This window comes from Callionymus lyra, chromosome 9 (assembly GCF_982586985.1).
Source record: "Callionymus lyra chromosome 9, fCalLyr1.hap1.1, whole genome shotgun sequence".
NCBI classification, from domain to species: domain Eukaryota; kingdom Metazoa; phylum Chordata; class Actinopteri; order Syngnathiformes; family Callionymidae; genus Callionymus; species Callionymus lyra.
In genome coordinates, this window is record NC_141826.1 from 2,797,220 (window position 1) to 2,816,177 (window position 18,958).

At 36.2% G+C, this 18,958-nt stretch overlaps 1 protein-coding gene across 1 annotated transcript in view; it reads right to left on the reverse strand.

The window, feature by feature from the left end:
- The window catches only part of LOC148071468 (uncharacterized), a 37,306-nt gene extending 20,317 nt beyond the window's left edge, over nt 1-16,989 (reverse strand). The window contains exons 1-2 of the mRNA XM_087799724.1: nt 16,858-16,989; nt 15,872-15,955 (exon numbers count right to left, since the gene is read on the reverse strand). Coding sequence (XP_087655850.1) covers nt 15,872-15,955; nt 16,858-16,989 — 216 coding nt within the window. The remainder of the gene's footprint in view (nt 1-15,871; nt 15,956-16,857) is intronic.
- Nucleotides 16,990-18,958: the final 1,969 nt, after the last annotated feature.

The following is an 18,958-nucleotide window of genomic DNA, read 5'->3' on the forward strand; positions in this document are numbered from 1 at the left end:
ACACTAATTTCTTGACATAGGAGGAACGATTAATCTCTGTGTAAATTACTTTTTCTAATGTCTCAAGATTGTAATGGTGAACCATATTGACACAATGTGTTATGTAAATCATCTTGAATCATGAATAGGTCCAAAGTTGACAATATATATGCAATATTTGACAAACCTAAAAATTCCCATTTTGGTTCATTCAAACAGTTGGGGGATCGTATCCTTGTATTTGGTTCATTCTGCCTTTATCCAAAGTTTTTTGTTGTAGATGAATAAGTAAGAACATTTATCGACAGGTGATACATAGACTTCATGAAAACTGTTATAATGTGGATGTCAATATCATCCTTCAACCTGCTTTCAACAGGTTGGACAGGGAGGGCTGGCTCTGTGGTTGGCATGAAGCTGGACTCACTGGTGACAGTTGCTGAGAGGAGATCACTGAACAAACTACTGTCTATCATGGATGATGACAGTCATCCTCTGAACACTGTTGGAGCATGAATGGTCCTTCCATGATGCAAAACAAATAGACTCAAGGACTCATTCATTCCTTGTGCTATTAGATTGTACAATAATATAACATAACTGACTATTTCGACATTGAGCCAGCAAAAACAAGGGATAGATATCACCAAACCAAAGAAGATGCTCTTTGAGAGTCACAAACTGTATAAGACATTGCATTACAGTGTGTGTGATCATACATGTATATACTAGTAAATTTTACTTTTATAGTCAGTAGTCACATGGTTCTTTACATACAATTTTACTCCCAGTCATTTTTAAAGACTTGAAAAATACATCACTACTAAACATTTTTCTTTCTCAGGAATATGCAAACACATTTAGGCGAGCACAGGCTGTCCTATAAATGTTAAATAAAAAATAAAAATAGTAAATTTCCTTGTTTTTTATGACCTAAAAGCTAAGTGTTTTGATGCTGCTTGGTCACAGGTTAGTAACAAAATGGATTAAAACACAAAAACAGAGTGAATTGAAGTCCACTTTATAGATTTGCCTGTGAAAATGCAAGTACATCTTCAGAACTAGTATATAACATCAAAAGCTCAACTATTGGGTTAAAAATGCTTTTTTTTAAAAAGCTGAAAAGCAAGAAAATGTTTTTTTTGTTATTTGTTGGAATTCATTTGAAATTGTACAAAGTACAACAGGTGAAGGACGGTATATGAAGACAATTAAAATAAGCTGTATGAGAACGAAAACTGAAATCAAATGAAAAGAAATAAGAGTGCGTGGTTCTGACTCACCAAGGACACTTCTCTGACGCTGTATTGTAAGCCGTCACGATTTATCTGCTCAGAATAGCATGCATTGAAGTGAAGTAAACATGGAAATGGGGAAATTAGGATTACATTTTTTTTTCATTTATTTTTCAAGATTATGTCACAAGTACAATTCTACAGCTTTTACAAAAATACAGGTACTGTTGATTCCATTAATGAAAATTGTAATTTAATTGAATCATGTGCAAATGTCACTCAATTTATCTTGACCACAAGTAATGGAATTATTTATAACATAAAACTGTGAAGCTACCATTGAAGTTCAAAAACAAAGGAGTAGTCTGACACAGAGCAACGTTACCATACCCAGCCAACCAGCATTGTGAACTGGAGGAAACAATCTTTAGACACACTTCCATTACATAGAGTTGTAAAATACAACTGAATGGTTTGAAAGACACCCTGAAAGTGTGTTGCTCCAATAAAAGTAATGACAAACTCAACAGTTAGACAGAAATAAAATCAACATAATAGAAGAGTTATTCTCAAACAGCAACAAAAACGTATTAATGTGAAGAAACAAATGCACTTGCAAACATTTTTTTGTTTAATCATGTTTTACCGGTTTTCTAATGAAAAGCATAGGGAAATCGAAAATAAGTAAATGGGGATGGTGAGTTGTGGAGGTTAAGAATATACCGTAAAATAATGTGACAGTTACATGTAGGCTATGTGTGAAGAGAAGGGACTTTAAGGAGCTGCGGGAATTTGAAAAAAAGCTTTTAGGTCAGCGATCACAGAAACAACATTAAAGGCAGTTTCACACTTCAGTCCTTGGTGGCTCTTATGGAGGCTGATACACTGGACATGATTGGATAAAAAATATTGCTTGCAATGTACAGTCTCGGGAGCTAGTTGAGCTCAGACACAGGAACATTTGGTTTAACTACCAACAACAGGGTAGAAGAAACTGCGTTCTTTAGATTTCACAATATGAGTTCAGCTGAGAAGAGGAGAAGGTCACTTAATCCATCTTCTTCAGGGTTGCCTGGTGGAAATAAAAAATGATTCCCCAAACAAAACATAAAACATGCGCCACTGAATAAAAGTCGATCAAAATCATAACCTAATAACCTACAAACTACACAAAAACTGAAATGATCATGTATATATATATATATATACTGTATATATATATATACATATATATATATACGGTATATATATATATACAGTATATAGTGTGTATATATATATACATGATCATTTCAGTTTTAGTGTAGCTTATAGGTTATTAGGTTATGATTATATATATTAATATATATATATTTAAATTTATATTTTCCTACTCATGTCAACCAGGGGTTGTGTTTCAGAGTAATCTGTGTCTTTTTGGAGTTAATGTGGCAATGGAGCTTACTTGTCTTCGCTTTCATCTACTTTTGATGTTATCGTTTTCTTCTTTTTATCATAATTTAATCTTGGCTTAGTGTTCTGTCCTTCTGGCCCTGTTTTAATCTTCTTCAAGGTCATTGAGGAAAATGTTCCCAAACATCGCTCAGAACCTGTTCCTTGTCATCATTTGGGTCTGTGCTGCCTGAGCCGAAACATATTTTGATCTGCTGCAGTCCCCTCCTCTGTGTAGTAAAGAGTCTCTAGTGCCTCCGTTGTTTCTAAGTCAACACGCTGAAAAAGGACCATATTGGCTGAAATCTGCATAAACTTGTTACAACAACCTTTTTATGAGAATAACTACACATGATCTCACAAGGAGAAACAACATTTGTCAATAAATAATAATTAGACATTTTCAATCAAATTATCTCACATGTGCATTTAAGTCATCTTATCATTTGTTTAAATTGTTTTTATAAAGCTGTGTGACATTCCACCCTGGTTATGTTACCAATTCTTGATTGAAACAGGTCTGGTTCTCTCTATTTCCAGGGCTCTAAGTCACCATCAAACTATCCACTACAGATCCAGATCATTTAATTTAAAGATATTCAAATGTGTTAGTGAGAGAGACAGAGTTTCAAGGTCAAAACAGGATCACAGAAAAAAAGGACAAAAAGTACTAGAAATAAATGAGAAACTCCAACAGGGGGGCTCATAATCTCCTGAATGAAATCAAAGTCTTCTTCCAATATCATACACTTGCCTTCATTGTTATTCTATATTAAATGTATGTTATCTTTGGTATTCTGTCTGCATTCTTGTCATTTTCAATGCTCTGAGATGTGCTTATACTGTCAAACAAAAGATTCCAAACAGTGTGAATGAACAAATATGTTGTCTTCAAGTTGCTTTTCTCTAAAAACAAAAAAACTTTGATCTCACATTGCATATCAAATTCTTTAGGAAGCTTTTTTTAAATAGGATGATTCATATTTAAATTTAAACCCCAGTGCAAATATATCTCAAAAAACAAAGCTACAAAGCTGTCACATAGATCTTCAAATCTCCGATGACATATGGCAGTTCAAACAAAGTGACTTGTTGACACCTTGATCATATTAACACTTCTGCGCACAGATTCCCCTTATTTGTCACTGCCCGTCAGCATCTGATCATCTGTTGTCTAACCATTCACACTCCCTTGGATGTTTTACTTTGAAACAAAGAGAGTTTGGAGGATTTATTTTTGGTTTCTTAGCAATTGCACGAACCAGAGGATTCACATGAGGGTCCTGTCAGACTGCTGCCACAGTTTCCGTGACGCTCATTACAAATGCATTTTCTAACTAAGTTCAACATCAACACTCCACATCACCCAGGCTTTCTAACTGTGTCTGCAGTTATACTTTGAAATGTGTGTTGTTTTAATTAAACTAGACTCAAAAGTCAGGCCTTTTGAGTTTAATCTTTCTTTTTTTTAATGACTCTGTCATCGGAGTATTCAGAAACCACAGTTAATCATCCTCTTCTTCCAGTCATCCATCCGATTATCCTCTCATTGGCTGATGAGAAAGATGTTCAACAACTCTTGCATTGATCGATGTATGTTGGTGTTGATATTATTTATAGCTAGACTGTTCGGCATAAGTTGTTCATCTTTTCAAAGATGTGACTACCAAAAATCAAGTTAGGTTTAAATTTTATTCATTCCCTATTTCCATTTAAATAGACACATACAATCTTTTTTTATTTTCCATCCAATCGAATAGACACAAAATTCATCTCCTCAAATCGTGTACCTCCTGCTCTCAGGAGTATTAACTTTTAATCTATGTGCTATTGTTGCCTTGTAGCTCTTCTATTTTTATCTAAGTGCACTTTTAACTAAATCTTAAACATTCATAAGAATGACTTCAACGGCACTTACTTTTAGAGGCGGTTTGTGTTTTTGCCTGATCAACTGGCAGTTTATGAAGTATGACCTATTTGGACGAAAAATTAATTGAAAAAGAATCAGCTCATCAGACCAGGCCTGACCATTAAGCAATTATTGTCTCTGAATGAGTCGCTTGACAAGAGTTCTTCTGTCAACTGCGCCGTCAGTCTGCCTGCCAAGGCAAGCCATTGTTGTCAAAGGGTAAATGATAAGGAGCAATATTTTTGTCTGCAATTGACACGTTATTAATTACAGATCATCCATAAACACAGCAAAAGGAGTTGACAGTTTTCTTGTCTTTGTTTCAGCAACCCAGACTTGCAGACTTGGCGAGCATATCCAGGACATGGCCAATGAATCAGAATTGAAATAATAACTATAATGATGTCCTCTTTTTGATGTTGCTGCGGTGCAATTGAGCCTCAAATTAAAGCGTTTGCCCTCATACTGCTTCTCTAGTGCATGCTGTCTAGAGGCGTACATGTTTCTAAGAGAGTCCATTGATGAAATAAGAAACGTTATAGCCGGGCGGTTAATCAATGTGCGAGGGCTCAGTTCTTGCATTTGACATTCATTGTCACATATTAAAAACAAATTGATCACATAATAAATGGTCGAAATATTGCAAAACATTTCCCACACAGAAAAAATATTTGTAGTATTTTACATTCACTTTTTCAATCTTTTGCAAGAGGTATTCATATTGGTAAGTCTTGGTTCAAAATCGCTTAGCTCTATGACTCAATGGGCAGGTCTTCTGACAAAGAAAGCGTACCATTGGTTAATTTCATGGGAATAAAGTCATCAATCATGTAATTAAGTATTAGTAAAATCAAGCTGGCTGTACACGTACATTGCTTGTTGCCTGTCAATGACGTGTTAACTTATATTAACCACTAAAAATACAAAATTCAAAGCAAAATGGATACAAATGCCGAATATACAAGAACATTGTTATTGAATGAAGTTATGATGTGTGCAACCACATCACTCTCCCGACAGAAAACCATTTTTGTTGTGCGTCGCTTCAATGAGCCATTCGCTTGGAAACTGCCAAACACTGCAAGCAGATTTTGCGGGAGTCAAGGGTAAAATTATGAAAATTGTTTTTTGCCAACATCATCTTTAAATCTTCACAGCTTATTTCAGCTTAGTACTTTTGGAGAAAATATAGAGGATATTTATGTTTAATAAACTAATATTTAGTACATCAACAAAAAAGTTCAATTAACACAGAATGTGACAATTGATCACCTGCCTGGTGCCATTTTCTCTAATCATGTAACATCTTTCAGAACCATCTCTCGATTTTGAATTTATTGTGTTCTTTATGTTCTTCCTAATCTTCTACTTACATTCAGCTTTGATTAATCCTTGGTTCTGCCAGTGCTCGTCCATATCGCCAGCAAACAGGATATTGCTAGGTTAGTTTTCTAAGGATGTTTGCATCACAAGGGTTTTTACTGCAAATGGTAACATATCATCTATGAATGACAAATAAATATATATAAATAACATGTTTTAGAGAAGTAGAATAAAATAAACACTTTGAATTAAGAGGACATAATGATGGTCACACATTAAAGAGCTTTCCTTTTTTTTCTTTTCACAGTATCGGTAACTTTGCTATTTACAGATCAGCTGCTGAAAAGTATTCTTACACTAAACGGTTGCAAATGATGTGTCAACCATATAGATACTGTGTATGTCTTTACCTCAGTAGTAGTGATTTTTGACAATTGTCTTTTTTATAAAGATAAATTGATGACTTGATTGAGTGAGACTTGTATACGGGCCCATCCCTTATCCCAATCTCACGACAGTTCTATTGTAAACATTTGACTTCAAGTTATTGTTTATTTTTTGATTTATATGTTTATTTTATTCTATATACTTCAACCATCATTTTTCAGTATTGTTGTCTATCTTTTATTGGCAATGATAATGAAGGGAGCTAGAGATGTGTTGATATTTCAAATAAGCTAATATCAATTAAACGAGTAGTTTTCCCCCGGTCAAGGCTTTTTGTTGTCCTGTCTCTGAGCATCAACAACATGGTTTGATATTTAGCTTCTGCATTCTTTCATTTCCAATTTTCCTAATTTTCCAATCTTGACAGACAACACTTATTGGTTTAAAAACAATTCGATGTTTCTTTGAAACAGTACTTTATTGCCAAATATGAAATAACAAAGATTGCTATCTAATGGGCTATATTTCATGAGGACTGTCACTAGAATGTAGCATCAACTGGGTTGTCAGGTCCAGAGGACGTCGATACTTTTAGTTTGAACTTGAGGCATTCAATGATTCTGGAAGAACAGGATGCAATCAGACTTATGTTCAGGGGAGGCCTCTTCCCCAAGGGGATGCTTTTGAAAGACACTTAATGGTACTGGACTGTCTCTTGTGTGATGTGGCCTGTGCAGGAATGTGCACACATCAGCCATTTCAAATATCATCAGAAATTGTTAGGGGGGATTTGGAGGCTGTAAAGCTATTCTAACTCACCCAGAGGGTCAGTTTTGAAAGTGATTGTTCATGCTGGCATTCCTAGATTGCTGCTGTTTGCAAGAAAATATTGGTGGTTTTATTAATTATTTGATTTGAAATTTCCTGTAGTGATAAATGAAACATTTAGCAGCTTTCAGCAAACCGATGATGACAGAACAAGCATCATATTTGAGATCATTGTACATTTCGTCTGAAGGAGCTTACAATGAAGCCCACTGTGCTGTCTCATGTCACCACTTGTGCTATTGTTAGAGCATGAGCTGTCATATCCAGACATAACCCACTAATCCACAGCCCATGCACTGTCATTTATTTCCAAAGGATGAGGGGAATGTTTGAGTGTCTGCTGGTCCGTATGTGATTACATGCGTTTGTGAGTTTTGAGACCCGCTGGACTGAGTCATTAAGGCAATATTGGCGTATCTTGCCAAATGTGTGCAAAACAGGTATGCCTTCATAAAGCAGATATTCGAATAGGAACCAGGTCCATTCTGACAATGTGTAATTTTTCAATATTCTTGCTCTTCTGTAACATGTACGTTTTGGAATATGTACTTGTTGCTGCATTTTTTCTATTTTGAGTGCTGATTCCTTGGTTCCATTATTTCACTATGTCCATGGACTTTGGCATTTGGAATCTTACAATAATTTAACTTAATTTTAACCACCCAATGTGATCAAAACATTCACACTGAGATTTGGAGTTTGCTATAATGGTTCTTTTTTTCTCTTGATAGAGCTATGTACAGCTGTGGCTATGTCACAATCACTTATGGCTACCAAAAAGAATGCAGAAATTCTGACTGATAATTGTTGTTGTATTCATTTTTTTGCACTTTGCATGAATTGGTAAAAACATACAAAAAACAAAGAGACAGGCAAATTAAAAGACAAAAAACCTACTGGACAAAATTATTTACAGTTGCATTTCATATGATTTAGTGTTTGCTTCGACACACCAATGGTAAGTAGTAGATGAAGAAAATATAGTAATCACAATTAGTTAAAACAGAGAAACACTGAATCAAATTTTGGTTAGGATCAAACTGGTGAAAAGAAAATGGTTTAAAAAAGGAAGCCATAGTACATTTTAGATTACAATAAAGGAAAGTTGGAACAGTGGGAAAAGAAACTATGAGCTCCAAAGAAATGTATGCTACCTTGCAGACAGAAGGTATAGTCCCAGCTCAATCTAGCTGTTGCCATCTGAATAAATTGCCCCAGACGGGCACTACTGCTGACAAGAAAGCATTAAATAGACACACTGGAGTTTGTCGAAACAAATGTGAAGCCACGATTGCCGTGAAAAAAGATCAGTAAAAAATGGCTTTTCTGTTCAATTTATCATGCTAAAAAGTGTCAATACCATATAAAACCCGTTGAGGATCATAGAACAAGAGTTACAAGAGGGTGTCCTGCAAATCTGAATAGTCAGGAGATATACATGGTTACAAAAAGTGATTCATTTCATTTTTTATTTTTTAAAGTATGTGCTACCAAATAATGCATTTAAGGTCTCAGGACACATTTGTATGCACACAATTGTGCATAATATAACACAATTATATATATATATATATATATATATATATAATTATATATATATAGAGAGAGAGAGAGAGAGAGAGAGAGAGAGAGACATAGCAGCATGATACTTTGCATATGATTGTCATGTCACTGGGGGATTATAACAGATACAAATAAAAATGAAATCTAGGGTAAAAGTGGTGCTGTCTCAGAAACGTTGTCACAACAAAAAACTGTTTTAACACGTATTTTTTAATAGCATAGCTAGTTTGCCAATGTTTTTGATTAAGTGTTCAAGACAGTGTTCTCAGTTTTGACAAAATAAATAAACAGAAGCCGTAATTATATATTTATATTGTTGTATTTGTTGCCAGACATTTTTTTATCCACTCTGATCTTAGTTTTAATTTTGGAACTAAAACTGTCTGTAAAAAATGCTATATAATTTGTTTTACTGCTCTTTAACAACTGAATTTCCTCATAAGATCGAGTGAGAAGAGTATGATATGATGAAACACACCATTACACTGGAAAACTAACGAGGTAGAATACAGGTAACTGTTGATCAAAGAGGTGTGCCACCAAGAAGGAGCAGACAGGTGTGCTAAGGCTATTAGCTAAGCCAGCCAACACTGCTGATTTGAGTGGGATGAGTTGGAGTAGAGGACAAATGACTCGCAACCAGCAATGGCATAAAGAGCCTAATAAAGATTATTACTTGTATGTTTAGCTTTCCGAACAGAATCACATATATTTTTGATCACCCTGAAAGACCCAAAGACATTCTGAGAGGCCAGTCTAACAAAAAGAAGATATACCTGAAGCCACAAAAATGTACTGTATTCTTAGGCAGCAACTTTGAAGAAAAAAAACATGGAAACCACCTACACCATGTTGTGTTGTATTATTTTAGGTAATAATCCACTGTACTGATCCGGAAGGAAATGTGACAGTGGTCAGCTTCTCTCACACGCAACAAAAAAAACATACATAGAAAAGGCATAAATTGGGTTAAGAAGGGTAAAAATAATTTATTTATGTTCCTCTTACTTCTATTGCTCCACCCGCAAACCACAGCAGAGGAGTACTGGCAACCCCCAATAAAATATCTGGTGCAACTTTGTGCAGAAATGATGCCAGTCTTTTCAGTAATTACAGTTCTTTGCAGGGCTCATGTACTGCATGTCAGAGTGCTGGAAACGTAACCAACCATCACGACAAGCTAGTCGGTTTAAGAATCATAATCCAAAGGCCGATGCCCAGAAAATGCAGCCTGAGACTGGCAACTGCAGATGGACTTAATTCTGAGGCTTACCTTTGCAAGCGATATAACAGCAACCAGCCTGTGACCATACCAGCTCTTATGGTGCAAATCCTGACAATATTAATTGTTGATTTGGTCATGGATCAAAACTGGAAAAAAAAAAAGAAGGCTTGATATACTTGAATAAACGTAATATTTATTGGAAAATAAAATAACTTTCTGAAACCAGTTAATCCATTGCACCATGGAGCCTACGTGACCTCATATAATAATGCAAATGTGTGTTAAGATACACTTCACATCTCACAATCAAAAGATACATTTCGCAAAGAGCATTACAACGAAATGGAAAATGAGGAACACTGTTGACATAGGAAATATAAAGTGTTACGTCAGACAGGTACCATTACTTCTAATACCTAATGTATTATTTTAAGGACTATGGCGATGGATTTGCTACTTTTAATATAACGTTTAGCTGGTTCATTTTTGTTTTACAATACAATACAATACAATACAATACATCTGCTTACTGCGACCTATCAATGAGTCACTGTTATAGATTGTTGTTTCCTACTTCAGCATAATTTTCACAGAAACAATGCTTCAGGAAACATAGAGGACTAAATGTTTCTTTATTGCGTTTTCAAAGCTGTGATGTAAACACCGCTGTTGTCATGCTTTGCTATATAAATGCAGAACATTTCAATGAGTTAGTGTTATGTGATGGTGTCTCATTTAACCTGTTAAAATGTTGCAGGAAGTAATCTGTAATTAAAAGTTCATAGTGCGATCCAAAAAGCTTGCATCTGTTCTCCGCCTTCACATACACAACAATGTGCCCAAGTTCCTATTCACTAACTTGGCATGAAATAAAAGCACAAATTAATTTCACATTAACAAGCGCACTCAGACATAAGGAGGACTGGAGGCGGTCTTAGAGGTCAGGTGAGCAGGCATCTGGGGAGGCTGAAGGTGTTATTTGCAGATATGAACATGTTCAGCCAAGAGACAAATCTGGGTCCATAAGATATAAAACAGTCATTTAACAAATGTTTTTCTTTAAAAAGACAAAACAGCAACAAAAAGCTCTCCATCACGTGTTATCAAGGGAGATATTAGAATGAAAGCCTGCAATGTATTAAATTATAACTTGTATAATAAGTAAGTATTATTACTTTATTTTGTGTGTAGCTTAAACTGTATTTCATTTATATGATATAGCAGATCATGCTAATAATGTAAAATGTTGATAATAAATAATAATAATAATAATAAGTAAAGCCTGCGATGCAATGCCTTCAGCTAGAAATCCCTTAAGCATAAGATTTATATGCCTGAGCTACATAATAACTTTCGACATAACTGATTTATCCCATTAAAGTGCCGACGTTAATGATGCACAGCTGTTGTAAAACACTCAGAGGACATATGCATGATGAGTTTAAAACATTGGTGATCAGGTTTCCATCATCCAGACGGAAACAATGTGCAGCCGTGATGGCAACACAATAGTAGGAATTAAAAAATAACAATGTTTTGCATTCTGCAAGATAGAGAAGAAGCAGCGGCGATATTATTTATATGAATACAGTTTTGTTCTCTATCATTAATACAATTAACTACGTAATTAAACGTATTCATGTGACAGTCAATTGAAGTCTTGTAGGAATCTGACATTTTCTTGCTTCTAACTGATTCCAAGTGTCAGCTATAAAAGGTTAAAAATTCCATCAGACCTTCTGACACTCTGAACCCAAAGGACCTTGTGGGCAGCTGTGTCCTGCCTGCTATTTTCTAAATTAAAGCCACACATTGTGAAATCTCGGTCAGTTGCTTTGCTGCGCAGTCATGGAAATAAACTTTTAGTTTAGTTTAAAGTGTTTGAAAAAACAGGAACTAAAAGTAAAAATATGTGTTAGATGTATAATGTGTTTAATGGCACTGTTGCTGCTCTTATAATTCAAAAACACTGCATTAAAGGTAACATAAAAACATTGCTTTAAACAAATAATTACTTTAACATTGTTTTTTGTAACAGGAACAATTTTCCCCACTATTTGAAAATGACGCCATTAATAAGATGAATGAAACGAATCAAACATCAAATCATTTTTAAATTGATGGCACCACCTACTGACCTCTAAACAATATGACACTGCTTCATGAAGCTTCTATTCATAACAACTAGCTCCAAATAAGGGCTATGAAAAGACGCATTTCAAAATCAAGGATTACCATGCCCGGATAAAGTTGGTTAGGTTCCGACACCCAGGGGATGGGACCCCAGGCATCTGAAAAGGAAATACTTTATTATTGAGTATTGTAATCTATTGTAAGATGTAGCAGTTAAGATTAAATAAAGTCAAATTTCAACTCTACTGACTTACTCAAATGTTTCAAATGACGAAGTCCTCCTCTACAAGATGCAGTGAGCCTCTCATCACAACAGTGTTTTGAAGTTATAACTTTTACCTCTCTGGGAACAAAAGGTTACGAGAGTGCTATGACGTAGTAATGCTCTTTACTCCTCATTCAGCCAGCTGTAATGACCCTGCTTTGTTTAATCAGCGAGTCCCGTGAAGGAGTCTTCTGGGATTGATAAGGTGCTGTGACAAACCTCAATGCTTGATCAATCACAGCAGAGTGGTTATTAAAAAATAGTTAATCTCCAGAAAATCAACTTATTTTCAGTGGGCAAGGCTTAAGTACATTTTCTAATGTAAATATTTCAATAAAAAGAGAGTTTTGTATAAACAGAAACATACTGATGAGTACAATAGAGGTCCAAGATCAATTTAAGAGACACTTAAATCAACACATTAAAAATTGATCTGCTCTCTCTTCAGCAGTCGAACCATAATATAACTAATAATAAACTGTTTCATAACATAATCTTTCTGGTCAGGAAAGAGCCTGAGTTGTTGATAGAGATGGAAACGCTTTGCTCAAGCTTTGATCATCTTGAGAGTAGTTTAATTTTTTTGTAAGAATTTTGGGTAATTTTGAGTTCTCCCAGTTCAATAAGAATAAGGTTAAGTCGGCCTTAAGGGTTATGGTGGGTTTATTTAACAAACTATGACTATGTGCCTTTTTTGCAGTTGTTGGTTTGCAGATTCAAACATCACTGGGCCTTAGAGACACATTTTGCTCAGTTTTTAGGGCATGGTCTGACAATAAGAATCTTTAAGACGCTATTATTATCCAGTTCACTTATGACCATCTCTGGTGCCTTGCCATGGTTACCACAACCGAAAGATACCTTTACAGCAAGAAACTCCTTCCAACTGTCTGTAGTGATATGATCACTGCAAGCAGTTGTTTTTGCTGCCAGTTCCCCCTTGACCACTGAACTTTCTTCACCCATATTTGAATTCATAATTTTTGGGGAATGGCAACGTAATTATTTGTTCACAGCAGAAATTTTAACACCCAGCCGCCAACTTCAAGTCATTTTCTATTTTCTGATATAAAAATGGAACTGTTTATTTACATTGACGTCTTAAAAATGTGCTGGCAGGAACATCAATGTCTATTGTGATTCCTCCGTAACTTTATCTGCCAGTCCCTTCTTCCCCATAGCAAACAAGTAAAGGCTGAGAGCTGAGCCCTGATGTAATCCTAGTCTCTTATAAAGCATCTCCGTACTGACAACAGCGTATCTTAACATGTCAAAGAGACTTAGTTTTTTTCTTTCCACTTTCTTTTGAATGCTGATGGTGTAATTTCAATACAAACTAGTGGTTCTAATCATTGTTGCCAAAGCTTGGTGATGTGCCAATTTGAAGTCTAGCAAATCTGGATTGAAGTACGCCAACCAATCCAGCTATCATTGTATTGTAAAACGTGACACACATCACAGACAAACGGGAGTCTGGGACAGTATAATCGTAAGATAAATAGAGGCTAACTGACAGCTAAATGACTTATTAACTCAATCATTTTCACTAGATGGATCGTTTCCTCTTAGAGAGTGACTGATATAGAGAGGTTCTCTGCTTCTGTATGCATTCATGCGTAGTGATAGAGTTCAAGATGGAAATTAGACATCCAACAAAATCACTGAAATGATTATGATTATGAAATCTTACACTATAATAATCCATTTTGCTTTTCTATCTTTAAGGCCACAATGTACATTTAACTTTTATATTTATCTTTATTATTAGGAGATATACAGTACATGCCAAAAGTTTGCATACACCCTTTGAATCAATGTGTTTTTTATTTACTATTTAGATTGTAGATTATCACTGAAGGCATTAAAACTGTGGAATTTTCACAAGGAATTTTGTACTCAACAAAACAATTTGAAATAATTAAAATATGTCTTACATTCTACTTTCTTAAAAGTAGCCATCTTTTTACTAAGTCATGTTTTCTACTGTTTTCTCTTGATGATTTCAAGAGGTTTTCATTTCACATGTGTGTCTTGTCTGGGTTACTCTGTGGAATTTCTTGACTTTTTAATGGAGTTGGGGCCATCAGTTAAGTTGTACAGATGTCAGGTTGAAACACAGTTGGCATGACAAGAACCAATCAGCTAAATTATGAGAAACATGTGACTATCATTACTTTATGAAACGAAAGTCAGCCAGATCGAGAAATTGCAAAAACAAATGAGCTTGTTAGGTGTGTCCAAACTTTTGGCTTAAATTATTCATATTATTGAAGTTTCAAAGAGCTGGACAGACGGACAGACAGAAAGGAACATTTATTTGACATCACAACAAAGAGCAACATTCACTATTTCCCTTACATTGGAAACTGAGCATATTTCCCTTACACAAACTCTACATTTGTCTGTTCATCACATCATGTAACTAGCCTCCTGGGAGTTCTGTCTCATCTATGTTGTTCTTTCATTACTGTGAGCTTAAGAAGATTAACATGGAAGCATGCTGATGCCATAGACCAAAAGGGGCTTATGCAATTAGATGTGATGGTGGTTCGCTTGGCGGGGATAAAGGAAAAGAATATGACATGTAAGCCCTTCATCTTCAATAAATGCCAACCCCGCTGTCATCTTCTCTTGTCTCACATGACAAGTACCACATTTGCATTGCCAACTTAAATGACGTTTGCTTAACCTCATTCACACGAAGGAGCTCAGCTATTGTAGGCAAGGGAGTACCCACCACAGCTGGTCTCTTTTTAATATAGTAGATATTAATATGTAGATTTTTTTTTTAAATAGCACAAATAAGTTGAGTAATTTAGAAGTCAAGATTCGCTTTTAATCCATATACCACAGCTCAGGCTCTGACGTCAGTTGATCAGAATCTGCTGATGATTCCACACACATGCTTCCGAACCAGAGGAGAGAAATCTTTCCAAGCTGTTGCTCCTAAGCTTTCGAACGATCTTGCACTCTGTGTTTGATGGAGTCTACTGACACCTTCAAGAGGCATCTTAAGACCTATTTATAAAAGCAGGCTTTTTCTTAATTATCTTGGGGCCGCTGCGTTTGCCACTACATTGTCTTGCCCTGTTAAAGCATGTATTTTAACAGTTATTGTGGTTGATAGAGTTTCTTTGTGACCCTGGTCTTTGTACTGGACCTCCCAAAGTCCAAGACCAGCGCCTTGGTCTTTGAGATGTGTAGCTGCAAGTGGTACCTCTGACTCCAGTCCACAAAGTCACGTATCGGACTCCTGTATTCACCCTCGCTGTTGTCCCTAATTCAGCAGAAGTCTGAAGTGTAAATGGTGAAGAGGAGAGGGGCCAGTACTGTACCCTGAGGTGCTCCTGTACTTCACACCACAGTGACACCGGTCTGTAATTGTTCAGCTCGCTCAGCCGGCTCTTTTTCAGGATTGGAATGATACAGGAAGTCTTTCACAAGGTTGGCAATTTCCCTAGCCGTAGACTGAGGTTGAAGACATGCTGGAGCGGCTCAGCTAGTTCAGCAGTGTGGGTCTTTAGCAGCTGAGCAGACACCTTCTCAGTACCAGCAGCCTTTCCTGGACAAATCCTCTGAAGTACATTGCGAACCTGGAGTGAGGTGATGCTGGGAAGAGCTTCTGTGGAGCTGAGGGGGGCAGAGGAAGGTGGGGTTTTGAAGTGGCCTGCTCCAACCTGTTGAAAAAGTTGTTGAAATGTTTGCATCCTCCACTGTGTCTACTTCAGTCAGAAAGGACTTGGTCTTGTGACCAGTGATGGTTTTAACACCATCCCAGACCTATCTTATTTGTTCCCCACTCAGCTTCTCCTTCCACCTCCTCCTGTAGGTGTTCTTTGCCTCCCTCAAGCATCGCTTCACCTCCTGCTGTGCTGACCTTATGGCGTCCCTGTCCCTGCTCCTGAAAGCCACCTTCTTCCTGTTAAGGGCATCCTTTGCTACCCACGGTTTACTATTAAGGTAAGGGTTTATTAGGTATTAGGGTTACTGAACCTCAATGTCTTCACCATGAGCAGCACCTCCCAGTCTGTGCAATCTCTGATGGTGTCCTCCACAGCTGGTGTCCACTTCCTGATTGTCGTAGTGGTCACAGTCTGCAGCAGGGGGGTGTACTGTGACTGTAGGTTATGATCGGACTTCCCAAGTGGAGGAAGAGGTTAACTATGTACGCATCCTTCAAGTTGTCATTGTGAGGTTCTTCTCACAGGCAGAGGGAGTGTAATCACACAACGCAATCACGTGACTAATTTTTTTAATTTTTCCAATAACAGACAATTCGAATAATACTTGCAAATATGAATCTGGGAGGAAATTGGAAATTTAAAAAATATTTTTGTGACATAATTAAATTGCAAGGGGTAAATATGCAAACTTTGGTGCACTGTCATAAACAAATATGATAGAAAGGAACACTCTTTCATCTGGATTGTTGTCAATGGTACTTCAACAACAGAAGGGGCGTTGAGGGGGGCATATATGTTGAAACCTAGATTCGACTTTCAAACTTTGACAAAAAAAAAGGATCACATGATCAATAACAACAGTGCAGGGCAGGGCAGGGCACCTCAGACATAACAACCTGTATAAAGAATTCCAGTCTGGTTTTGGTTCCGTCCACGGCATAAAGCTGCGTTCTCGTTAGAGTCACATATGACTTCCTCATGCTGTCTCTGCCTCCCTTCTTCTCCTCGTGGATGTATCTGTCGACCATGACATATTGCAAAACCAGCTTCAAACAAACTACCTCAAAAAATTAATACAAATTAAAAATATTTTGTGTAGACGTATTAATAATACTATAGTTTTTTTTAAGTGTACCAGTCTCAACATTTTGGAATCAGGGACAAAACATTCTATATTTGTAGTGCAAATCATCCTTTTTAATATTTATATATTAATTATTAAAAAATGTTTTGAAACATTTACACAGATCTCTATTGTGACCACTAATTTTAGAATATGAATCATCTTTGTGGGCTCCCTTGGGTGCAGCGTTGGTGACCCCCTGCTTTACATAATCCCCCTCAGTCAGATATATCAATGACAGATAGCTAGAAAGCTGCAACCCCTCCCTCATCATCATCCCATTGGAACTCGCCACCTGCTGGGAGTAGTTAGATGCATGAATGAAGCATGACGTACTTCAACTCAACAGTTTAAATCGAAGCCATTCTGATTTGGAAACTCTCAACAGACTAAATCATCATTCATAACCACCATCACCTTTACTTTCTCTAACGTCTCTGATTGAAAGTGCATGGAAAATGATTTTGAAAAATAAATAAATGATTTGGATGAAAGAAAAGCCTCACTAAACAAACAAATAAAAAAAAAACTATCATTACAATACAAATTATTATAACATTGAAGCAGGTCCCATCTAAAGTGGCGAAAAATGCATTCACTAGAGCTAAGTCCTAGTACTTAAATGAGAAGGTGTTAAGAAGATTACATTGCTCGTTGGTTATTCCACACCGGTTATATGAAATATATGCTATTCCTTTTCAAAGTAACACAAAGCAAATGCTTCTCCTGCAGAAAAAGGCTTTAAGCAAATAAGGTAGAATGCAGAGCACACGCAAACAAATTGTCACAAAAGGCAAAATTATTGAAATGGCTTGACTTAGTAGAGTGCCAGATATTGTTGATACTGTAAAAAGCCAGAAATAGGTTATCATTTAAAAAAAACAAATTATATGCAAATTTAAGACAGATTAGGAGAATAACAGACATCTGTCCATCAACCACATGTCCCAGCACTTATAAAGCAAATGAACACATCAGTAGAAGTAGTAAAAATGTGGAACACTCTATCCCATCTTACTGAAATAAACAACTTAGCCACTGTGTAAAAAAACCCTTGAGTATACTCCAGAGAATTATGAAAGGTAATGTTTCATATGCTCATTTGGCATTGATAAAGGATAATATGATATAATGATCCCACAAATGATAAAAAGAAAAAATATAGACAGCATTATGTAACACTTATTTCAACATCAAAAACAACTTAAACTTGAGGTAAATACGCTGTTCTGAATAACGCATAGACCAAAGTGCAAGTGAGAGTCTAAAGCAGACACAGCATATAAACAATTTAATATATAAAACAAGTCCAAAAAACCTCCAACAAGAGGCCGCAATCTCATAAATATTCAAGAGTCTAATATCTCATAGCATATCAAGAGTCCAATAACTCAAATACAATTAGGAGCCCAATATGTAACACTATGTCTAGAAAACTAAATGTCCGCCAAATTGGGGAATAAACGGGAAACAATCTGGAAAGAGTAATCAGAAAACAGAACAGAAAAGACTGATGTCAAAACACTCAGGAACGAGGACAGGGAGGCAAAATCCAAGTAAAAACACAGAATACTAGGTAATGTAACACAGGCCATTACCAATGCATGGAATTATTTATTATTACAGAAAAAAAGAATGAACAAGTCAAGAACCTTGCTGTTATAATGGACCCACATCTTACTATTAAATCATAACAACCATATCTAAAAAAAAAACGACATCGTATATATACTATTTCCAAAATCCTTCCTCTCTTTCTCAGACATCGATCATGCATTTTACCCATGATCTAATGCTCTTCTCATCTGGATCCTTAGCAAGATCCAGGGTTCTGCCAACAGGATGCTAATGAGAGTGCATATAGGCATTTAACC